The 26067-nt window shown below is 43.2% G+C and overlaps 1 protein-coding gene across 5 annotated transcripts in view; it reads right to left on the reverse strand.

Moving 5' to 3' along the window:
- Positions 1 to 26067, reverse strand: part of phldb2b (pleckstrin homology-like domain, family B, member 2b) — a 40125-nt gene that overhangs the window by 12154 nt on the left and 1904 nt on the right. Inside the window, exons 1-13 of one of the 5 annotated variants that reach the window (XM_034559908.1) lie at positions 22637 to 22784; positions 22436 to 22541; positions 21059 to 21115; positions 20761 to 20884; positions 18920 to 19018; positions 18110 to 18193; positions 11096 to 11215; positions 8803 to 8987; positions 7153 to 8403; positions 3368 to 3754; positions 2071 to 2232; positions 1693 to 1830; positions 418 to 546 (exon numbers count right to left, since the gene is read on the reverse strand). In XM_034559908.1, coding sequence (XP_034415799.1) covers positions 418 to 546; positions 1693 to 1830; positions 2071 to 2232; positions 3368 to 3754; positions 7153 to 8403; positions 8803 to 8987; positions 11096 to 11215; positions 18110 to 18193; positions 18920 to 19018; positions 20761 to 20884; positions 21059 to 21115; positions 22436 to 22541; positions 22637 to 22671 — 2877 coding nt within the window. In that variant the 5' untranslated portion in view covers positions 22672 to 22784. Of the gene's footprint in view, positions 1 to 417; positions 547 to 1692; positions 1831 to 2070; positions 2233 to 3367; positions 3755 to 7152; positions 8404 to 8802; positions 8988 to 9286; positions 9414 to 11095; positions 11216 to 15527; positions 15778 to 18109; positions 18194 to 18919; positions 19019 to 20760; positions 20885 to 21058; positions 21116 to 22435; positions 22542 to 22636; positions 22785 to 26067 lie in introns of those variants that run through there. The other 4 variants (XM_034559910.1, XM_034559909.1, XM_034559911.1 and 1 more) reach the window with 4 other exon arrangements.

Raw genomic sequence — 26067 nt, forward strand, 5'->3', positions numbered from 1 at the left:
AATAAAGAGATATGTAGACATAGTGACCTAAAGAGTTAGACAGTGAGAAGAGAACGAACAAGAACGTGACTCAGCTCAAAGGAGGCCGTGGGTTGGAGGACAAGTTGGGTCGGGAAAGAAAACGTGTGCATATTCACATGCAAGGTCAAGTGTCTCTATCTAGAATATTTTCATGGGGACACCGCTCTACATATGCTGCATGCTTTGAGTGTCACTATGTATATGTGTACATTAATTTGCCTTTTTTCTGTTTCAGCCTATCGGTGTACGCATGCACAGCTGTTGCACTTCCCACTATTATCGAGTCCTATGTGGTGTGGTTTCTGTGCGTGGGTCCGTTGGTTTACACACTTTGGTCCTTATCTTCCTGTGTGTGTGTGTGTGTGTGTGTGTGTGTGTGTGTGTGTTCGTACTGACCCTGGCCAGCTGCTCCTGCAGGGGCTCCTTGGTGGCCTCAGGGCAGCTGTCCAGCTGGGAGCGCTGCTCACACACAATCTGAGCCAACTTCTCTACTCTGCCCTTCTCTGCCTGTAGCAACTCACACGCCTGGCATACACACATGTACAGAACACACAGACGCACAGACATGCCCGCACAAACGTACACGTACACATGTGTTTATGTGCACAACAAACGGACAGACAGAGACACACGAGCACACGCACACGCACACAGGACAGAGAGAGGATGGCAGCGTTAGTGGGACTGGGGAGCCACAGTTAGTCACTACGGCGACCAGGTCAGCAAGATTAGCCCAGAGGGAGGGAGGGGAGGGAAAGCTGGAGGAGAAAAAAACATCTACCAAAGAGATGGAGAACTGGGGAAGTATTGAGTAGAAATGAAGGTAGTATGAATGAAAAGGAATGATGGAATGAATGAAAAGGAATGGCTCAGTAGATTAACTATCCTCCCTATAAATAACACAACGTATACGCACGTAAAAAATCTGTACGAGCGCTCAACTTCACCAGCTCGTCAACACTCCTCTACCCGATCGCTCTGCGTCGCATTCCCTCCATCTCTCACGGTATCATGACGAAGTTTTAAACATATACAGTATCTACCAGCTGTGGAAATATGCCAAACAGGCGAGGGCTCAATCCGACACGAGAACATCCAAACGCTAAACCAAGGCCTGTAGTCGCAGATCCACACATACCGACAACAAATTCAAACCGTTTATGCAGTTACACTCCCCACCCTGTCAATGTTACCCTTTACTGGTACAAGTAGAAACACACATACACACACACACACAATGTGTGTGTACACCCATGGGCGTCCCGCAGGAGTGTGAGTAACACATGATCACTTGGTGACCGCTATACCCTGGGTAGTATTAGCAGATATATATTTGGACCGGAGACAGCATGAGAGGGATTAACGCATACCAGTTCGTCACATGACCCCTAAATGTATGAGTCTCAGAGTAGTGTGTGTATTTTCATAACCAAACATCATAGGGAGGGAACTGTTGCTTGTTACGAACCACGTTTGGTGTGCAACACTTTGCACAATACTGAAAATCACTTTCCAGCCCTTCAGCAAAGGAATACAATCGGTTTGCAGACGATGCATCACCAAATGCGTAGTCTGCTGATTAATGCTCTCTGCTTCTGGTCTCTGTGTCAGCAATTGTGAATCTTGTCTCGTCTCTCATTGTTTTACAATTAAGCATAGCCTGTTAAATACCTTGTCTTTTTCCTGTTGGGACTTGGTCTCCAGGTCGGCCATCTTGTTGTGAAGTGCTTCCAGAGCATATTTCTCCTGCTGGAAAGCAGCTATCTCCGACTCCTGCTCAGCCTCCACCAGAGCTCGCTCAAGCTCCACCTTGGATAAATACATACCAGTAAGTCAGCCTTTTATAGTGACATTGGGTTTATCCTTACTTCTATTAAAAGCTGTATGTAACACTACCTCTTATTGTGTGAACGTGTCACTGATGTAAAGAAGTAAAATCCCTCATTTCTCTTTAAAAATAGAACTTCTAGACTTATTATTAAACTATAAATTGTTAAGACGGTCATTCTTTCCCAAAAAATGCCATCGCCCATCACTCTCTCTCTTTACCTCTTGGGCAGATTCATCCATTTGGTTGTCCAGCTCTTTGATCTTTTGCTCCAGCTCCTCCATGTTGTTCAGCACCTGGATCCTCTCCTCTTCCACACGCCTCACATCCTCCTCTGACGGCCTCATTTCCTGTCCGCGGCGACGAGCTTCATCCTCTAGAGCCTGGTATGAAATATCAGATTTAACCATTTTTAGGATGTAGTTCAAACGTATTTATTAACAATATTGGGGTTTCGTGGTAATGTGTTGCAAGAATGATCGGTGACACCATCAACTAGATCATGTGGTGACATCAAGTGGAAATAGGGGGACAAACAGTATTTGTGACAAAGTAATCTATCATTTATATTATGGCTACTGAAGGGATTACTGAACACTGGTTTGCTGTGGTGAAGCAGTACTTCATTTGGGCACTGAAAATGTCTGTTCTTGTGAAGCATAAAAAAAACGTGGGAAGACACAATCACACATACACACACACATACAAACACCAGCTGTCCATTCTGAATTTTAACACTCAGCCTGCTCTAACCTAATAAATGGTCTGTAAATATCTCCCATCTGTGTACGTGAAGGATGTGTACGTCGACAGAGTCTGCGACTGTGAATCCATATGCTCTACTGCTTAAACACAGAATATCTATATAGAAATCTCAGGTCTCTGTCTTGGCTTCATGTCGCCGTTTTTTTTTTGTTGCACTGTGTAGCATTTAGCGGGAGCTATTGGCAGAAATGGAATATAATATTAAGAGTTTTCTTTCTTTAGTGTATCCCCTGAAAATGTTTTGGTTACCATAGTACGTCCCTATTTTATATTGACATATGGAGGGCGACAAACCAAACACTGGCTCTAGATTGGGTCTCCGCATTTTGCTCGGCACATGTTAGAAGTTTCGGTTTGTTGCTGTCTGCTAGATGTTGTCAGATCCTACACACTAGACATTTTGATGAGTCAGGTGGTTTGTTGAAATGAATTCAATCACCAATGACAAGAAATCACATTCCTAACCCTAAAAAAGGCCAGTGCTGTGCAGCCTACCACCCATGTTCAGCCTGGACATGGTGGGTCATAAGGTGACCTTATTTGAAGGGCACATTTTTGAAGGTAGGCAGTGAGTGCTCTGCTCTAGGCTTCACATTCTCATAAAAAACAAGAGGAACTTAATACATGTATGTTTTATACATCTCTGTGTATGTTAAAAGTGGTTCAGGGAGTTGAGTCTGAAAATAATAAACCAGTTGATCATACCTCTGTCGTACGAGTGCGTATGAATGTGCAGAAACAAGTCCCCTTTACCTCATTGGTCCTCTGTGCACGTGGAGAAGGTGAAGGGGCGAAGCTTCGCAGACTGACAGCGGGGGATGCTGCCCTGTTGTCTCGGTGACCACTGCTGCGCCTCCGTCGTACCTGCAGATCATCATCATAGTACCCATTCTCTGATCCAGGGGAGGCCATGTGTCCATTCCCGGTTGTTCCGTTAATAGCGAAAGAGTCTGAAAAGACCGATGGTGTGTCGTCGTCGTCGTCGTCGTCATCGTTCAGTTGAAGCTTCTCAAGCTCCTGGTTGATCTTCCGGAGATCCGCCACAGCTGAAGTAGGACTTGTAGCTGTGCCTCCTTCATCTCTCGCAGACCGGCCCAGCTCCGAACACAGAGACAGGATGGTCTCTAGCCGCTGTCGCTCCTGAGAAGAGCACGCACACACACACACACACACACACACGCATACACACCAGTGCATGAGTTAAAGTATGTGCAGATATAGCGGTCAAAAATCAATACTTTTGTTCTTTATGTTTTCCAGAGCAGGTTATTCAAAAAGGTGTAGTTATAAGTTAATAAGTCTGAATTCAAATTGTTATCATTTTACTTAAAAAAAAGGGGTATGCCTTCATAGTAGCTACTTTGAGTAACAAATCCAAAAGCCCCCACCATGTTTTAATCAACAGCATCTTAGACAGAGTTTTGGGGTGCTAAACAATAACCGTGTTATAAAAAAACACAATTTATATAGAGCCCTATTGTGGCGCTGGATTACAAGGTGAGATATATAAAATGGGGAAAAACTTAAATACTTAAATGTATGTATTATCTGAAATCACATATGCTGTATTAGTCAGATGTTAACTCAATAACAGTAAACAACACATTTTGTTCTACTGATGTTATCTCTTAATATACACACATTTACGTTAAAATAAAAAGCTTATTCTGGTATGTTCAAAACTAGAGAGAAGTCATAATAGCTCAGCCGGTATTATGTCTTTCCATCATAAAATCACGTTTCCAATGCTAAGTTACCTGGGGAAGCATCGCAGAAGTGAATCGCTTCAGTTAAAATGTCTTCGTTAAGTCCAAAATACATTCGGAACCATCCTGTTTTGTTTGTAACCTACATACTCAACTTCAGTATATCATTTGTACAATTTTCCACAGTTCTGTCTGCTCTGTCTGTGGGGAGCTACAGAGGCTGCAGAGGGTCAAGATGTACCCTCATAGGTTCAGCAGTAGCTTCTCTGGAGGGAGAAATATAAACCCACACAGCAAGCCTGTGTCAGTAATATTAGAGGTGGAAAGAGGGAGGTTAGAAAGAAAGAATGTGAGACAGAGGTGTGCGTGTGTGAGAGAGAGAGAGAGAGAGAGAGCTAATGAGAAGGTGGACAGCTGTCAACTATGATCGGAAGTGTCCACGAGGACATGACTCCAAACACAGGAATGTGTCTGTGTGTAAGGAAACAGGACACATTTCCAGGGATCTGTGCTCTAGGAAGGAATCTGAACCAGGTGAAGTGTGGACTATCTCTCTGTCTTCATACAGTCGGTCTGATTAGAAGGCTTGAAGACAGACATCACGTTCAGGAAAAACATAGAGCGCTACACTACATTATATTGCTCTTTATTTTAGAAATTAAATAGAAAAGGTCATTTACTTTACTCAATAGAAATATGAATAAGTGATCACAGTACAAATTGTTTACCAGTGGAATAATCGTTTGTATTTATATGTGGGTGAGTGCATAGAAAAAACAACATGCACACCCCATTTATAGTGTGTAATGTGAACAAGGAGCTGGGGCAAAACAAGCCTGTGTCAGTTTGTCACCTAGTTCTGTTCTAATGGACACAAGCCTGAGAGATTTCAACTAGAGAGGCAGCGAGAGACACAGGGAGAGGAGGACACACTCCAAGAACAGGGCCGGATAGAAAGAAAGATGGAGAGGAAACCAAAGAGAGGGAAACAAATGGAAGTGAAATAAGAGCTGGTGCTTTGGCCCGACATATAGTGGACAAAAAGAGGAATGCTAGAATTTAAGTATTTTGGCCTGGTAAGCTCTTAATCTCTCTTTCTCATTGTTTTACTTGCTCATGATCACCTTCCTGTGCTCTCTCATTAGTAGCAACCATTACGGTTCTGCACCTTTTGATTCTGTCAATTACAAACTATTCACGGTGACAAGAAAAGCCACATCTAACATGTACATCCTAACTAACATAATAGACAATTGTGTTAGCTTTAAGCAATTGGTTTTGCGTTTCTCTTCCTTTTGTTGCCAAAATAGCCATTATGCATACAGCCTAATAACATCTCAGTATGAACTATATGCAGGTTTCCTGTACTACCACTAGAGGGCAGACAAGCATAAGGCAATGCTTTTTCTGAGCTCAGCCATGAATTTTCTTTCAATGCCCAATAGCATATCTGATCAGACCTGCTAATTCAAAACATGTATTAAAGTAGCGGCGAGGAACCTTTAACTGGTTATGGGACAGTCTGAAAGTATTAGTGTTGCCTCTATATGACCTTCATCAGTAAACAAGAGCATCAAGGAGATTGGCTATTTTCTATAGTTATTCTTAATACTCGTCATTCTGCACGTAATCAGATGAAATCCTGCAGGTTCACCAGAAACTCGTTTAGCTCCGCGGCTCCAGACCCAGACCCAGCTTCACTGCAGCCCCTCGACCTTCTGACAGAAGCTCCAGCAGGAGGAGGAATGAATACTCTGCGCCCGCCAGCAGTGTCTCCACCCAGGCCGGCCAACTGGAGTACCAGGACCAGGACTGAGTGGAGCAGACTGTAAAATAAGTGGTTCTCTGGTTCGGAAACACGACCACTTTAGTCCACAGGGACCACCAACATCAGCACAAAATGAAAGTCCCTTAAAATAACCATCATTTTGACACTTAAATATAGAAACTCATATCACTCTTTGATTAAGACAAATTAAATGCAACATTTAACATGCCCAACAGGTGGCAGATATCTCATTACACTGGGGCACAAACTAAAAACAAATGGTTTTAAATCAAACCGCATCATATGAGGCGTTGCTGGGTTTAATGTTCTTATCTTGCAAACCGGTGGAGGTTAAAGCCACTAAGAAGCTCGGGAAACACCGTTGGGTTTGTACAGCATCCAGAAAACTATTTTTCAAAGCTTAAGAGACACCAGCTCAATTAGCAGAATATGGCTATGTGGATGAGAAAGACATTTGAAGAGGGAATGGTAGTGGGGTTATGAGTCCAGTTGTCATTACATGTTGAGCATCTGTGTGTTTATCCACCTGCTACACTGCAACTCTGCTCTCTAATCATTCTGGTTTCTCTAACCAACATCTGACTGATGTGTTCTGTGGCTCTTCAGTGGTCCGAACCACACTGGGCGGACGTCCAAATGACACGCACCGCACATACACAAACACACACGACCCAAGCACGGGGTTAAGAATAGTCCTGTTAGTATGGGCTAACTGCCAGAGGCATCTGTGGAGTGGTGAACCTCACTCTCTGTGTGTGTGCATGTGTGTGTGTGCTAAGCTCCCTGGGAGAGTATGTTTGAGGGGACAAGGAGGAGTTTGGTGTGGAGGGATGCGTTCGCCTTAACTCATTCCATTTATTGCATGTTGTATGCAAAAATAGCAACCGTACACTGAAAATGTAAACTTGATATCCCCCATCTTCTGTCAGTGCAACAAAAGGTGTGGAAGTCTGTAAGCTATTTTACACATTACACCACATATGGTATGTAGCACAGGTTATTTCCACATATCTAGCATCATGTGCAAACACACTCAAACTCACCAGTCTTTCCACCTCCTGCTCACGGAGTCTCTCCTCTTTTTGGTGCTGATGGTAGTCGGTCAGTTCCTCCTTCCCGCTCAGCGAGCTGATGCTCCCCCTTCTTTCCCTGAGACCTCCTGGTGGGGTCACTCCTGCCTTTCCAAATGACTGCCTCCTCTCGCCCAGCCCCATCCCAGGTTCCAGCTCTGCCTTCCCAAATGAAGACCTCCTCTCTCCAAGTCGAAGCCCTAGGGAACCTGCGAGCTCTAGGCCGACACCTCGCCTCTCCCCGAAAGACAGGCCCACTCCTGCGGACACTCCACGGCTTGCCAGCCGCTCCAGTTCTGGAGGGCTGGAACTCGTGGAGCCTATGGAGCCCACAGAGCTAGTGGAAGTCAGGCTGAGTTTTTTGGCCACACGGGGAGAAGAGGAGCCCCCCGTCCTGGATGGGATGGTCACATCAGGTGGGGTGGTTGTGGAAGGGATAGTGGCCGTCGTGGAGGGCAAGTTCTTCGGGGAGGAGAGGGAGATAGACACAACGCTTTCTCCCTGATTTTTGGACTGCATTTGATTCCTGTTGGAGGAAAGCTGGCTGGATTTACTGGAGTTCTGGTTGAGATCAGGGCTGGCATTTTGACTGTAGTTGTAATAGTCTTTGCTAAATTTGTACCCGCCAGCAACATCGGATCGGCGCGGGGGCAGCGTTGACAAGGTCAGGGCTCCGTTGTTGTTGTCTCGGGGAGATTGAGAGGGGCAGAGGCGTGGCAACGAGCGACTTTGCGCTCCTCCTGTCATCCCATTCAGTGAGCCTGCTGAGTATTTCCTGGGTCTACTGCTGGGCACTGGCTCCTGGTTGCCGTAGCTACGGCGGCCAAGACGGGGGCTTGAGGGCATGCTGGCTGCACCTCCTGTTGATGGAGTGCGCGATGAGGAGGAGGGGGAGGGGGAGGGGGGGGGAAGAGAGAGGTTGAAGCTATTGCTACCATCAACAGAGATGGAGGAGCCTCCACCATTCCATGTGGACAGTAGAGAAGAGGAGCCCGGGTTGTGCAGCCGTTGGACATCGCTTATGCCGAGGTTGTCCTGGTTGCGACTGACTGAGATGCGGGAGGCCAGAGAAGAAGAAGGGGGATCGGATTGCCGTCCAGGAGAAAGAGAGGGAGCCGATTTCAAAGACATGGGTGCACGATCTGAGCCATAGAACCGCCTGGCCTGTTCCTGATAGGCTGATGAGGATGTGGCAGGACTCATGATAGGTGTGGTGGGGGGAGACTGAGAGATAGAATGAAAAAGATATATATATATATATATATATATATATATATATATATATATATAAGAGAATGCTATCTCATCATAATATCTAATGCATACACAATACGACAAGTGGTAGATGAATATATTGAGAAGATAATGGTGAGGCTTTAGTATATATAAAGACATCCACTCTTCCTAAAGCTGTGACAGAATGAATACATCTTGTGTTGGCAGTTTAAGGCTGTAGCCCAGGATAATATGTAAGCCCTGGTTATCCACATTTGGTCTTATAGATAATGAGTAAACCCTGGTTATCCACGTTTAGGCCAACCGAATAAACTCCACAAGCACTGTTGGAGTATGACGTAGAAGGCGGAATAATAAATCCTGGAGTGGAGCTAAATGATGTCTCACCTGTGTTACGCTGAAGTAGGAGGGGTTTGCATTCCCATTGGCTCTCAGGCTGTTCTCCAGGGCAATTTTCTTGCGCTGAAGGGTGTCCATCAAGTCCCGGAGCTCAGAGGCTGATCGCATGCCCCGAGCACTGTTGGTGCCGCCCACCACCGCATGGCTATAGTCACTGCTGAACTTCAAATAGTCTGAAGGAGGAAAAAAAGATATAATGGAAAACTAATTAAATGAATAATATAGGGAATGCGTAGATACACAAATACAGGCGAACATTCAGGAGCATGAGAAACAGCTATTTAAATAAATGCATAATTGGGGAAGCAGAGAGGAGCTGGAGGGAAATTGAGTGAAGAGGGAAAGAAAAACAAGAGGGCAGACACAAAACAAGAGAAAAGGCTGGGATAAACAATATGGAGTAACAAGAAAACAAGATGGCAGAAGAAGGAAAATGATGACAGAGAAAGAGAGAGAGAGGCTGTGTCTGTACCTGAAGCTGCAGCTATTCAGAGGGGGGCTGATGGAAGAACAAACCAAAACCAAACAATCTGCAACTGGCAGCAAATCACCCAGAGGAGGAGTCGACTCTCTCACACACACACACACACACACACACACACAGACACACACACGCACGCACACACACACACACACACACACACACACTCTTGCACAAAACTATCCATTAGATCCAAGACAAACATTATAAATCTAACTAGACTTCTGTTCCTTAGTATAGGAAACGAAAATAAAACCACAAAATATTCTGTGGGCCCCCGCCCTTCCTAAAGCCTTATATTTAAAACAGCTTCAGCAGAGAGGGGGTCTTTTTCCAAACCTCATCAGTAAGATTTAGCAGGAAGGAAGTTAAAACTAAAACAAAAATCCGAGAAAAAGTTATTTTTACTTGGTAAAATATTGCTGAGGTCAGCAGGAGTATTGTTGATTAATAGCACTGTTTTTACTTTTTAAACTCCTGTCATCAGAAATGCAGGTAAAACACTAGGAAAACAAAGTGTGAGAAACCTGCCGAGTGTTTTGAATTCATCTATGGCTTTATGTGGAAAGGGAGCCATTATAATGTTCAATGCGTAGACCACCCAGCGTTTAACTGTCCATTCGCCCACACGCACACAAAAAAACTGTGGCTCCGCCTGAGAGAAACACACACACGTGTACTTCCCGAGTGTACACATGTGTTTGAACTACGACTGCTTAGTTGAGTTATATTGTTCGGGAAACTGGAGTACCTAAAGTGAAGCTCACAGCTGAATAACAGCCTGTGTGAGAAAATGTCAAACCTTACATGGTGGAGAGAAATGGGTCAGAAAATGAAAGACATCATAAGATCTAGAGACACACACACACACACAGGGTGTTTGTGTCCATACATGGGCAGATTTATACTAGAGGCCTGGCGTGCATCAAGTTCTATCGTGACTATTCCGCTCATTGCCCAGCTTGTTTTGCTTTGTGCGAGAGCCTTCACTTTAGGTACACGTCGGAGAGTGTGAGTCTTGGCAATCTGGAGGATAAAGGTCAAGATTTTGGCTGCCTGTAAAAACAACTTTCCAAAGTGTGTGCGTGTGTGTGCACGTGTGTGTGTGTATGTGTGTGTGTAAGAGAGATGTAAGTCCTCTCAACAGAAACATCAGAGGAGCAGGGGCGAGAGGAGAGAGGAGTGCCTTCCTTACATCTAGGACTTTAAAAAGCAAGGATTCCACTGATTATGGCGCACACACATCTTGCTCCAAGCCCGATCAATCACCAAGGAGACAGCGGAGTCCAGCTGTATCACCATGGTAATGGAGAGGCACCAGATGACAGTAACATTCCTATATGCTTTGAATTGACCTTTTAGCATGTGTTTGACAGTGAGAGAACATGTTTATGGAATATATTGAGAAGGGTTGAAATAAATAGCTGCCCCGGCTCTACCATTGAGTCTATCACAAGTGTGTAACACACATACTCAAGACTAACATGCCAATCTCGCACACACCTGTCTAGGTCGTGTGTACCTGTAACTTTACCCTGAGATCCGAGTCAGCGCATAGGAGCAAATATATCTGTGGGTACAGATGTTGCACAGGTGAAAAGCAGATGCAATAGATAGAGCGATGAAGGATCACTCCTTCATCGCCTCGCTCTCTGGAGAGAGGTAGAAGAGGAGATGATGATGTGCCAGAACAAAGAGAGAGGAAAAACAAAGGAAGAAGAGCAGGGATCAAGTACAGGTCACGGGTCAGGGAAGGGGTTTAGGCCCCCTCTGTATGTGTGTGTGTGTGTGTGTGTGTACCTGTGTTGTAGGCTAAAGCCGACACAGGGCTCTTTTGTGGAAGCATGCTCTTCATTCTGCTTGCTTCCTCAGGATGGTTGAACCGGAAGAAATAGGACTTACCCAGACACAGGGAATAACCTGGAGAAGAAACACACAGACATGTGAGGTAAAACTCATGTTTACAGAAACAGATGTTGCATACTCTATACATTCAGGTATAGTGTGGTACAGACTAAAAAAAGGATTTAAAAAAGTAATTGTAAGCATGTGATTCTTGGCTTTTGTGTTTGTGTGGCACATACACACACACACACACATGAGGAATACATCAAACGCTATATTGTATGTATGAAAATGAAGAACAGCTTTTTCTTCTTCTCTACAGCCAGAAACACACAGGCAGCCATTCCAGACCACAGTGTTTGCTCTGGCCATCAATTAGGCCGAGAGGGCCAGGTATTAAACACGATGTCAGGGTCACAACCTCTGTAATACACACAGACAGCCACAGCTGTCCAAATACCTCAGAAGGGAAGGGAGAGAGACAGCAGTGCTTACACACACAAGATCCTATATAGGAAAAGTGAAAAAGAAGAAAGACAGCCCAAAACAAATGAAAAGACTACACCGATGCAAAGTGGAGTAGACAACAAAGAGGAGAGAAGATCACAAGACTGGCTAATAAACAAAGAGTTCCCCTCTCATTTGTCTGTCTTCTCACACTCGCACACACACGCACGCAATCTCTTTGCTCTCCCCAACCTCCAACCCTGAGGAAGGTTCAATAAGCAACAGTAAACCCCCACAATGTTAGCATGTGTGTAAAAGGCTAAAAAAGAACCTCCTTAATAGCTCCATTACAGTTACATCAGATTCCTTGGACCTGAAGTCAGGCACAGCCACTGAGGCAAGAGGGGGGGGTTAGTGAAAGGGCGAATGGAAAAAGACTGAATGGAAAAATGTAAATGTTTCTTTTCCCTTCTCTCATTCTCATCCCTCTTTTGTCCTGACCTCTCTTACTCTGCAGACTTGTGTCCAGCTTCACAAACACCTCCACTGAAAACTTGTTCTAATGGCCAAATTTGCGATTACAGGTTAGCTAGGTCATATCTGTCTAGACGTTGCCTTGGCAGATTTCTTAGCTGTAATTTCTACGCACGGGGAGGGGGGGCTGAGCGCTGTGGTGAGGTGGAGCTAACACCACACACATGAAAACATAAACACAATACTCACAGGTTGGGATGCAAACTGTGAAGCAGTGGCATCAAGACAGCGAGATCGAAAGATGTGTGTTTTGTAATTAAAATGAGAGAAAGACAGACAGACACACCAAGTTGTGTGTAGGAATGATCTAATAATGTCTCTTAACAGTGTCTGCCTAATGACTCACAGTAACGCTTGGTATTTAGCAGAGAAGAAAACACACACACACACAGACACACACACACACAGACACACAAACGCACACACAGCAGTCAGCTCTTGTAAAAATCTAATTTCCTCCCCTCAATAGCCTCACCATGTGCCACCATTAAAGTGGAGGGTAAAGTGTGTCGCCATGATTTGTTCACAGCCCCCACTCCTCCCATTGATCTAATTTCCTCCCAGTACTTCTTAGCTAACAAATAACTACTAACTAATCCCGTCCTCCTCCAGCATGAACAAATACAAGCAGTACGCGTGTGTTTGTGACAGAGAAAAGCAAAGAAAGGATGAGAAACTCAGAAATTGTAATATATTTATACAACTTGATGATTGACCCTTTATATCACTTCTTGCTTTTTCGAACAAACACTGGATTAGTGTGAAAAGAAAATACCTTCTCCTAACCCTTACTCCTAAATTCCATCTGTGATAAGATTACACAGCATCCGCCACATTCAATCCAGAAATGCTAATCTAACTGCTTGCACACAGACTAAATGTAAATCTGCTGTCCTAAATAGATTGCACATGAACACATGCCAACTCCCTTTTACCTCCACACAACCACACGCATGCACACACACGCTTACGCACACACACGCACACAACCACACACACAGCATCCACAACAAAACACGTTTAATCTTATTTACGTGCTCACTTGTTTACCAGCAAATTGAGTTTGCCTCCCACGGCAAAGCATTACCCCCCCCCCCCCCACATACACATATGGACAGACCCTCTCCAACAACAAGAAAACTGGAAATTAGTCTTTACATACATTTATAGGATAATTTAAAGTGTGTGATCTACAAAGGCCAACCTCAGAGTCTTTGAGGGCCCAGATGTAGAAGCTGTATCGCGTCTGGAGACAATTTTTGTTTCCATGTAGATCTGAGCGACCCAAACTACACTCTCGCCACAGTGTTATGTAAGGGGGAACTCAAAATTGTTTCTCTATGTGGTTAACGTAAGTGGAGGAATTGCCAAATTGAGACCATTAGGTTAGAATGAAAAACAAACCAAATACAGAGATCCCATATCAAACTATTTCTTGGATGAAACTAACTTAACTTAACTGGTCATTGGTCAGTTTTGAGATGCAAATTAATCACAAAAAGCAAAAGTAAATCGTCAAAAATGTCCAAATACCGGTACACTCTTATTTTTTTGGGAACAACTGGTTGCCTTCTAAATGTTGCTATAATCACTTAAATCCTTTTGGAACTGAACTAAAACTGAATTCATGAAAAGATGCATACACACAGGGTCCCAGTGGGAGTGTTAATAGGCCTCAAAACCACAAATGAACCCTCTCCGGGGCACAAGGGCCCAGCAGTAACATCATACAAAAACAGACTGGTCTTTCTCAGGGGAGTCCGTGTAGATTAGTTTAGACACTCACTCACACTTCAGTCGGTCAGTCACTCACAGACACACACACACACACACACACACACACACACACACACACACACACACACATACATACACACACACACACACACACACACATACAGACACACACTCACACACACACACACATACAGACACACACACACACACAATTCAACTTCAGAGCAACAGAGAAGGATCTCTCTCCTTGGATGGACAGAAGTGCAACAGATGTCATGTGTACAGAATGAACAACATAACAGTTGGCATAATGAAAAAGTTACGACTACCAAAAATAACAGCAGCAGTGGCTGTCGTAGAATAATAATGACAAATAAAAGCAGTAATGTATCGGTAACAGTAATAGCGATGCAATTAATAATAATAACAGTAGCAGTAGGTGTCGGGCAAGACCACAGTCCAGATAACACACACACACACTCTAGCTCTTCACCAGAGGCCCATAGATATCTTCTCTGCTCCATCTCAAATCTCATCCACAATGCATCAATCCATCGACCCACCCCACTTCTCCCAAGAAAAGGGGACAACCATGGTGCATACACTATAAACAACCTCTAATCTAGCAGAAAGAAAAGAAAGAAAAAAAATGTAAATACAAACACCATGCAAACCTAATAATTTATTTCTCATTCATCTGGTTTTAAAACTGTTCTTTTCTTTTCAGTTACCCAAATGTGCTCAAGGCAGGCAGAAGAAAGACTTGAACACAATAACATCCATGACAATGAGGCAGGTTTTGTTTCCAGGTGTCAGGTATCCTGACCACTGAGCCTGTCCTCACAGCCATGCGCCGGTTCTCTTTGTCACATGCACTCACACCACACCAGTACGTGAAGCACATTTATGAATCCATCGAAAGCTGCAGACAATATACTACAGCCAACAAGTTGTGATGAAACGCCTCTAAAAGATGTCTGCCAATATGAAGGGAAATAAGTGTTTCCCCACTCATTGGCTTGGATCACAGGATCAGCAGCAATAATGCAGCTGGCTTTACAGTCCTTATAGCAGTTTTTTAAAAAAGCAAAAAGCAGTATGCAGATATGGTGACAGATGGGACTCAATCTGTCTGTGACGGCTTCCACACTGCAGCCAATCAGAAGGGAGGAAGGAAAAACAATAATATCAGCTGATGAGCCCATGCATGACCGGTAAAAGCAGCCAACTCTCGCTGCTCATATACGACAAGGTTCAAATAAACAAATGTATCGATTGATGGGAATAGCATTTGCCCAGCTTCCTCAGAGAGAGAGAGGCTGCTGGTATCAAAACAGTGTTTTCACTTTGCGCTCAGCTATGTTGGTTTGAATGTGTATAAGCCCGATTCAAACACACTCACCACGGATGGGCAACAGAGAGAAATGACCTCCAAAGAAACTACAACTAGCCTACTGCACCTGTAATTAGTAACGTTAGCCAACAAAACACTAACCTTATCTTAGTTCATTCAAGAAAAAGAGTGGGGCATAGCCAAAGACTATGAAATAGGCCGAACTCAAAAAGGTGGAGTGCAGATAAGTACAGAGAATGTATTTACATGCAACATGAATGTGTTACTTTCGTTGAAAGTTAACTTTAACTAGCAAAATAAAAATCCGTTACATACCTGTTGAGTCCCATTCAGTGAGCCCGTTTCACGATAATAACAACTAGTTAGGTTATTTCTTTCTTTCTTTTACGTCTCACAAATTATAATGACAAGGCTTCAAATTAACTTTTTTGTTTTTCTAGTAAAACAAAAGCTATAGCTCGAGTCCTGACGGTCCCCGTGTTGTTGTTGTCTTCCTCTCTCTCTCTCTCTCTCGCTGTCTCTCTCTCTGTCTCTCTCTCCTGCGGGGCGCCTCCTCAGCCGCCTTGACTCCGTGTGTAAGAAAGTTCACTGATTTACCGTCCACGAGTCTGCGTGCGGGACTGTACCAACTCAGGGGTAAAAAAAAGAAGGGGGTAAGCGATTCAGGATTCACGAGAGCAAACTATTTAAAATACTATCGAGGAACACAATAGCATCGTGGAAGGTTTAGAGTTATAAAAAAAGCCAAATAAAAGAGAAGAAAACAGGATTGTATGTAAACGATCAATCTAATACGCTATTACGATCAATCTAATACGCTATCACCCTAATCTAGTTTTGGTAGGTTCAAAGGCTATTAGACTGTGAGGTATTTGGTGGACGCCCCCTGAGCTTTTCTTTGTCTACCTATTATTTGCTCTCTCTTTTCATTGAAATACCTTGGACCAGTGTAACCCCGAAACAGCTGGACTATAGCGAATGACTTAACAACCTGGGGGCTTGCTTGGGTTATAATGACAACCCAATTCATTTTGCAATTAATTAATTTGGCTTGACACCAAGCAACAGTGGAGAAGGGGCAGAGAAGAGTTTGGGGGAAGATTCTGGAAGGAAGCGAGAAAAAAATCCTCAGTCAAGGGTACAGTCTCCCTGTAACCGTTGTTATTGCTATACGATGATTTATATTGTCATCATTGGGAATATGTTATTACGCTGTATGAACACATTCAACAACGGACTTCCAGCTGTTCAAGTTAGTTAGAAGTTAAGCTGATGTGATCAGGTCCAGCGCCGAAGTCCCAAATACAGAATTGATCATTTCCTAAACATAGCTAATCAACTCCAGACTGCTCCACAGTGTGCACGTGTACCTGTGTGTGTGTGTGTGTGTGTGTGTGTGTGTGTGTGTGTGTGTGTGTGTGTGTGTTTTGAGGCCAGAGGATATTCCTGAAAGATGTTGTCTCTCTCTCCATAATTGACCAAACCATGCCCTTTTGACTTTTTTTCATTCTTTCAGTACTTCTCTTCACCCCTGCGACTTCCTGAAGCCTTGTGTGTGTGTGTGTGTGTGTGTGTGTGTGTGTGTGTGTGTGTGTGTGTGTGTGTGTAGACACACAGGGCACACACACCAAGATGATGTCAATATTTGAATCAGCCAGGCACGGAGGGAAGATAAATAGGCCTGTCAATATTTAACTTGAAATGGCCAGGCCACGCAGGCCACAATCAAAAAAAATAAAAAGGGAACACAGAAAGGATGGATACAGTGAGAAGGAGAAGCCAGGTGCAAAAACAGTCAAACAAGGAGTGCTCTGCAACTCAGTAAACAAACTTTTTTTTGTTTTTGTTTTCTTATCAGGGTCCGAGCGTCCCTATTTATTTGTTTTATTTGTTTTACCTGTATTTTAGCTATTCTTATTTATTTATTTTTAACTTTTAGAATGTTTTAATTATGTGAAGTGTCTTTGAGTATTATGAAAAGCGCTATATAAATTAAATGCATTATTATTATTATTATTATAAATCCATAAAAAGGGAATGTGGGGGAAGAGAGGAGAAAAGAGAGGGCAGACAGATGAAAGATCAAGATACTGGCCGACAAAAAACAGACACAGACACACGGGCAGGGGTGGAAAGAGTGATAAGAAAAGAAATGCGTTAGAATTTGGGAGGATCCTCTGTGTGCGTGTGTGTGTGCGTGTGTGTGTGTGTGTGTGTGTGTGTGTGTGTGTGTGTGTGTGTGTGAGTGTGTTCTGCAAGTTTTCTGCAGTCTCCTATGACCGAACTTGATGTGCAGGGTATATGCTCTGCCGTTGCTGGAAGCTGTGACTCACTGTAGCAGCTAGCTGTTCCAAACCACAACAAATTAAACCAAACCAGAGGTACACGAACATCCACTACATCATTCAAAACACATCCACAAACACACGGAAATGCTCAAACACACACACACACACACATTGGCCCATACATTCATGTGAAAGATACACAAACATGCACACCGGGCTGTTCATGTTCACGTCAGCACAATGTTAACTGTGACCATATGAATCATACACATACTAAAAGGAATGCAAGTTAACCAAACCGCAAACTAACCACTCTCTCTTTTTCACACACGGTGGAGTTTTTAAACACTGAAAATATATGCACACTCAACGAAATTTAGTCAACTTTCACTCCAACTATTTCACTGACCAGTAGGTGGCAGTACATCAAAGATGGTCATGCGTGTGCCTAGTTTTGTGCAAGCAAGTGAAACACCTGACATGGGCCTTCGGATACACAGTCTATGGTATGGGCCCTCTCTGAAAATAGACTGAGCTATACTGTGTGTGTGTTTGTGTGTGTGTGTGTCTCTGTGTGTGTGTGTGTGTGTGTGTGTCTGCATATCTTACCCTGTGTGAGTGGTGTGGGGACAGTGACCTGTGCTCCATCCAGACTGCAGAGGTGACCACAGGGGTCCAGGGTCACCACCCCTCCTGTGTCAGAGGTGATAATGAGAAAGTAGGGGATCAGTATACCTTCGGTTTAAAGTAAAGCAACTACAGTTTCTACATCATCCTTTACTCAGAAGTACTTCCCTGTTGAAAGATGCCTCACGAACATGTTTAATGATAACATACACACAAAGCCATGCTATTTCCATCTTCACGGCAGGGCCTTGGTCTGAATGCTTCGCGTGGTAATTATACAGGATGTGACACACAGGAACAAAAAAACAAAACCAAACAAACATCAGCGCACTCAATCACTCGTCAAAGATAATTGTCTTTTCATGCTCACAATACACTGACTAAGTACTGAAAGACATCCAGTTTAATATTTCACCCCATGCTATATTTAACTTGAAACCTTATTAAAATTGAAACAAATTAAAGATTGTGCCGGTTTGATGGTGATTCTAACAGATTCTGTTGCAGTTTTGTTAAAATAATCATAGATGCATTTTGTACTTAGTATATTTAGCCGATCATCTCTTTACGGGTTTGACTAAATGTTTTCAAATATTGAAAGTAACCTTTTAGGCAGATTTATTTTCAGTATATTTTTTATTTAAAAGCCTTGATAAATAAATGAGTAATTTGCCAACACAATGTACAGATGTAAACTAGGTAAACATCTAAGAACACACTTGCCAGTCCTGTTTAATGCCGATGCCTGGCTATAATATGAATTCATGTTGTGCTGAGTAAACTGACATCAACCTTCATTGATGATGAGACAGTGCTCTGCCTCGATGCCAACGCCATGGATAGTGATATCTTGAGGAATTGGAGCGTCTTCTCGGCCAATGCGGGTCACCCCTGGAACATCAAGCAATATGCAAATAGAAATGATAAAAATACAATGCAATTTTCTTTTTTAACCACATGGGTGGTCTGTGAGCCACACTTTGAAGGGGCACTTCAGTATTATCAATTTCAAACGCTTATTCTTTTTCAGTCGATACATTTTGGAGGAAAATAGACCCTCAGTTCTCCTAAAATGTCTTGTTCACATTGTTGGCATTCCTCATTCCTGAAATGGAAGGGCACACCGAGCCGGGAGAATGTGGAAGTGTGGGGCAATGTGGTCGAGGTTACGCAAGAGACATATAATGATGTAAAATATGAAATGTCACAATGCTGACTTTACACTACGTTTCATTTTAATACCATCCCCTGTGTAATGAAACATTTAGTTTAGACTGTCGTTAAATCAATCCATCTATCAACATATTTAACTGCTCTTCTCTCCTGGCCGAGGAGGCGAAACAAAAAGAGTCTGTCTCTCTGTATTAGGAATACAATGAGAGCTTTGTGATCCGCACAAGACTTGTCAACTCTAAAAATATATGTGAGTCACGCGGGTCATCCAAGGACAGATTTTCAATTAAGTTTAAGGCTTTCAAGCTCATGTCCGTTTGTATAAGTATTCCATCTTTACTGCAGGCTATTGAATTATAATCAGTTGTACAAGCGTGTCTTTCATGATACATACAATGTTGTAGATCTCATTATCTTTGCTCCCATCTCTTCTCTGTCATGCGTTTGGCCAACCTGCTGGAATAATAATTAAGCTATGGCACCTGTGGCTTGCATATTCAATAAATCTACGGTTGTCTGATTGTGTGTATGTGTGTGTCTGTGTATGTGTGTGTGTCTGTCTGTGTATAAGAGAGAAGGGGGTGGGGGGGGGGGGGGTCATTGAGGGGGAAATGAATGCAAGACACCTGTGGATGGCTGATGAAAGAGACACTATAAATACTAACGTGTATTTGGCCATGCTTGCACTGATTTCAATATTTGTCTAAGGAATTGTGTGGATTGCAGTCTTTCACTATAATGGAGTGAGTGCTTCCTGCCTGTTCTCGAAGACACTGTCATGGAACCGTGTAGTTTGAGTCATCTGTGTTTTATAGCTGTTTGGATTGGTTAGCGCGGTGTTGTCCTCATTTTTGGTACGGTTAAATGTGGATTCAGTCCGCACACTAACCATCAAGTGGGGCCATTTTCATCCCCAATGACAGAACAAATAAATAACCAGGGCTTTGGATGTAGTAGTTTGTTTAAATACATGTTTTCAGTCTAAGGGCGCCCTGTGGGAGGAAGTGGTGTTGGCTCCTTGTTTTGACATTATTGTGACCCATGCATAGTATCACTTTCCCCTATCACAGCGACACACACACACACACACACACACACACACACACACACACACACACACACACTTCTCCAGTAACATGGAGATGAAGCGATGGATGTTGTAGGGAGAGGGCACAAAGAGAGGAGAAGTATGGGGAAAGGCCGAGAAACAGAGCAATGAAGGAGGGACACGGGGGGAGGGGAGGGGACTGCAAAGGTCTAGTTCCACCATAGATGACAGATGTACATGACTTGTGAGAAATTACAATCATTATAAAATAGTCTATGATCCTGGGCATCAGGAAGAGGAATGGCTACTGTCTGACTAAGTAATCATAACCCATGGAGTGTGTGTTTGTATGTGTGTGTGTGTGTGTGTGTGTGTGTGTGTGTGTGTGTGTGTGTGTGTGTGTGTTTGTTACCTTCTTTTAGTGGCAGCAGGGTGATTGCCACACTGAGCCTCCCACTGCCCAGGCTCACCAGATGAGGCGTGGCTGTCTGGACCTTCAGCCCCTTCCCTGTGTCAATCAGGTCCAGAGGCGGAGACTACAAGCATCGGTCAGATCGGAAAGGTATTGTTTTCACTCACAGCTTATTCATCATTATTATATTCTAGAAAGACTAAGACTAGAAACTAGGACCACCATTAAAATGTACCCTTAAAACACATGTATTCATATTACGGTAATTTGACTTGTTTGTTTGCCTATATTCTCTCACCTTGGGTTCCACTCGAGACATTTGATCTGACTCTGGTTGAAACATCATCTCAGAGTCCTGCAGAATGGATGAGAGAGCACACCTGATCATCATTTATTCATGACAGTATTGCATGTGCTGTTGTCTTTTCACCTTTCAAATGTACATTCATTCATCATCATTTCATTCCATATGAAAAATGGTTTATATGTCCACACGTATACACGGCATACCAGGGTCACACGCGTACACAAAGGTTGTACTTATCTGCACAGATGATTATGCCCATACATAGCTACACTCGAATACACATACACACACACACACACACACACACACACACACACACACACAGAAAGAACAACATTGTGTGACCAGCTGATGCCACATGAGAGGAACTCTCTGTGTGAAAGTGTTCCAAGGGGAAAATAACACTTGAGAGGAATAAATGGTTTCTTTTTCTTTTTCTGTTTCTCTCTCTCTCTCTCTCTCTCTCTCTCTTACACACACACACACATGCTGGTTTGCAGTGGGAAGAACAGGAAGAAATGTTCCATGAAAACAGAGTTCCCACAACTTTATGGTACAGTTGACCATCCCTCCCCGGTGCTTTAAATGTGTGTGTTCCACCCAACAAGCAACAGAGTCAAGTGATAGCAATACCCATCAGTTGCACGACCTGTATGGCAAAATTGCCACAGTAGGGCCAACATTTTCTGAAAAACAAACAAACTAACAAACAGATGTTGAATTCATTCATGCTCCCCAGAAGATGGACCCTTTGGAGACTCCATAGACTTTCCTCCGACGCCACTGATCAAATGTGCAGGTATGTCATCATCCAAAAGGCAGATTTTGCAGATCCGATTCATGCTTTGATGCTTTTGATATTTGATTTCATCGTTTTCATCAAGAGTCTGCCTCAGGACCAACCTCAGACTAGCATAAGCATCAGTGCTGTTTGTTTCTTCATTTTTGGGTGTAATATACATTTCAGCCTCTGAGGGCCACGAGCGAGACTTTAGTGTCATGACTATTCTTATTTTGTATAAGTTGATAGTGGAGTCCAAGATAAATGAAACCATGTTAAGGGTCAAAATATAAAAACCATGAGGAAATGCAGGAAAAGCAGGGCAGGATTAGATTGGAATAAAAGGACGAGAATGTCAAACTAAAAAGAGGAATGAAAACAGAGCGAGATAAAATGGTTTGATTGAACTTGCTAAGATCCAGTGCCAAGGACAACCCCTGCAGTACCCTACAATTCAATAAATGAATACCGGCTTGCTTCTATTTGTGTGCGCTCATACACACACACACACACACGCACACACACACACACACACACACACACACACACACACACACACACAGACGGATGAGTGAAATGTTTCTCACCCAAGCAGAGAAGATTACAGCATGGGAAACCACCCCAACCACATCTCCATTTCCACCTTCTGTCATCTCCTGCCTCTCTTCTCTCGCAATGTTATCCTGTAATAATCTTATGATAATATGCATTATCAACCTCACACAAGTTTCTCCATTAGTATCTCATTTGTTTTAAAATGTCTTCAACAGTTTTTCCAACTCTCCAACCTTCTTGTCTTCTCTTCTTCTCTCCTTTCCTTCATTTTTACTTTCTATGTCCCATCCTCCTTTCTTTTTGATCTTTCCTCCAATGACAAGCGTAGGAAGCGCAAAGTCAGCTCCATACCACTTCCTCTAATACAGCGGCAACTTCCTCTCTGAGGTCACTTCCTCCTTTTTCTCCTTTGACACCCTTATTGCCTTTAAACACACACACACTTCTATTCTTCACACACACACACACACTCACACACACACACACACACACACTCACACACACACACATGCACACGCACGTCCACAAATAAAGTCACCATCAGTTCATTTTTGTCATCGCATAAAGATACGGGGCCCCACATTCCACTGATTTCTTTTTTCATTCCTCGTGTAGACAAAACAAACACACGGTGTATGATGGCAAGAAAATCAGCTGGACAAATACATAGATGAGACGCAGATTAAAAGTTCAACGGGAACTGTTTTGAGTATAATGACAAGATGTTTCCCTCTTCTTTTTCTATCTTTTCCTCCCACTTCCTTCTTGTACGTCCTTTCCTGCCTCCTTGATTCTTATATTATATTCTTATATTCTTGACTCCATCATTTCACCTCAGTGTCTTTCTACTTTTCCATGGCCCCCTGAGCTCCGGTCTGGGCAGGTCAGGACAAGCTTTTGGCCTTGTTGTGTTCTAGCTTAAGCAGAGCAGTGATGTGTGTCAACCCCCCTTGTAGATTTTCAGATTTCAGCTCTGGCATTCTGAGGGGCCTCCACAATCTCCAATCAACAAAACTGATGCTATCTGGGCCACTGGATTAGAGAGCTACGAGATTACTGGATGGTCGAGGTATTTGCAGGAGAAACGTATGAACACACAATAATGAATACCTGTTACGATCTTTGCTGTTATTACCTGGCCTTTAAAGCTGCTCCAGTCAATAATATCGAAAGTGAATGACTTTAATGTGATAGGCAGCTTTCTCGCTTTTTGCTTTAGATATATATATATATATATATATATATATATACATATATATAGATAGCAGCTAGCTGGTAACATAGTGGAGAATTTAGCTGCTTAAGAGACTAATCATTTTAAGCAGGTGCTGGAGACCAGAACAAAGCTAAAAGAGAGTTAATATCAGCCTGACATTCATCAGATGGCCAGAAACAGGACTCCAAATGAATGCCATGCTGCTCCGCTTGCTGGATGAGTACGCAGGCAACATGTATAATATAATGTGATAATATGTCACGGTTGTGTAGCTTGTATTTCACTGCCCCCTGAGTATGTAAGATGAGAACTAATGATATATGAAACACATAATGGGTGTCCATCATTGTTAAGCAACAACTACACACAATATGCTTTTAATGACACAATCCTACTTTCAACACATGACGAATGTTATTACAATGTTCTTACAATTGCTCAGGTGTATACACCTGGTGTACACTGTACAGTTACGCAGTTACAGTGACAATGGAGTTTGATGGCAGAGTAATATGGTATTATCTATGTGAATAAATAGTATAAAGTTAAGGTAAGGTGAATAATATGGAGCAGACCAGTAGAGTAAACTTCAACATTTCATCACAAACTAACTCCTTGAATGGAATGAAAGACTTTAAGCCCTGACCCACATGTAATGCTAACTTTAATCCCACATCTATTTTACACCTGAACTAGCCCTTTAAATAATTGAAAACCATCTCAAATAACTTCATACATAGAATGTTTTTTTAAATCCCTAAGACTCAAGTAAAAAAGTCCACATCTCGCTTTGATCCCATCTCTAGGACAGCTGAGTCTCCCCAAATGCTTAGTTTGCCCTGCAGCTGGAGACAGAAATGGAGATAGAAAATTGGGATGACGGAGAAAGAGAGAGTGATGGAAGAAAGAAACAAAGAGGACTCAGAAGGACATTCTCTGTTTCAAGAATTCTCTGGTTCATTATGTTCTTCATCCTCTGCTTTTATCCTTCTGTTTGTATTTCCTCTACATCTGTTTTTTCTTTCCCTCAGTTTCAATTACCTTCTCCGTTGTCGTTGTTGTTGTTGTCTGTTTCTGTGGCAGGCTGCATTCTCATAACCATATCTCAGGACATCTCAGCGAGTTGTGAATATCACTGATTTGGAACAGACTAGTTGGTGTAGGGATGGCTTAGTCAAAAACACCAACGTCATGGGCTAAATCGTGAATATGGTTACTCTGAATGGACAAAATAGAAGAGGACGAAACAAAATCAGGCTTTTTCTACTTTAACTGCAGATATTCCATGCTGCTTCTTTAGTGTGAGTGCCTGCTTTATTTAAGTAGCTTATACATTGGCCTTAGGCTAGAGGGTGTTTCGAGGCAGGCAGCTCCACAGGATGATATATTGACCAACTATTGGAGATGAGGGGGGCTCACAATACAGCTGCAGTCAAGGTCACTGTTAAGCTTGCACTTGCTACAGAAATCAAATATGGGTGGTTTCATTCACAACTGGTTTTCTGTGTCTTTGGGTTTTGGAAGCGAGTGTGTGATTGCGTGCATATAGCGTGAGTTAATTTCCTTAATTTATGTGCATTGTACATGTGTTCATGTGCATGCTTGAGTGCCATATATAAGGTGCATGTCAGCACCCATTTCCCAATCTGTTAAGAATACCACATCTTCTTTCCTCTCATTTGGTCGTAGCTCCATCGCTGTCCATTTATTTTGGAATATTGCTTGTGTCTCATTTGTTTACAAAACGCTGTCTCCCTAGTCCACCTCGTTTCCTCCCCCATGCACTTGACGTGTTTCATCTGCCGTTTAAGCGTTAAATGCTGCCTGTAACCTTGCCTGTACTCCTCTCTCTGTCTTGATCTCTCTCTCTCTCTCTCTCTCTCTCTTTCTCCATCCCTCTGTCTCTCACTAACATCCCCTCCCCTTACATTCCAGCATTACCCTCTCCTCCGCCCACCTGACAAAGCCGGCATTGTCTCACAGATGCTGTTTAACATGGAGTCCCTCTCTCTGTGTCCTCCTAATGTCATGGCTAAACGGGGTGATCTCCCCCCCCTCCTTCTCCTCACTACACTCTGTGTTCTGTGCACAATCATTTCTTCAGCAAAACTTTAAATATGCTCTACGCATGCGTACACACCACAGACGTCAACACGCCCACCCACACCCACACACGCGCACACAGACACACACCAAACACATGCATCCTCTTCTCTGTGCCTTTACATCCAGTTACGTGTACTTGTTTGTGTCTTTCATTGAGTGTGTGTGTTCTCACGCATGTGTGTTTGTGTGCGTGTGTTTTTAGTGAAAACTCTGCAAGCTGATTAACACAACTTAGCCACGAACCCCTGCTGTAACACAACAAACATCCAGCAGCATTGTTCTCCAACCCCAACTCTCCCACACTCAAATGAGCGCTTTCTTTTCTGTCATTTACCCAAAGGC

Source organism: Cyclopterus lumpus, chromosome 20 (assembly GCF_009769545.1).
Source record: "Cyclopterus lumpus isolate fCycLum1 chromosome 20, fCycLum1.pri, whole genome shotgun sequence".
NCBI lineage: Eukaryota > Metazoa > Chordata > Actinopteri > Perciformes > Cyclopteridae > Cyclopterus > Cyclopterus lumpus.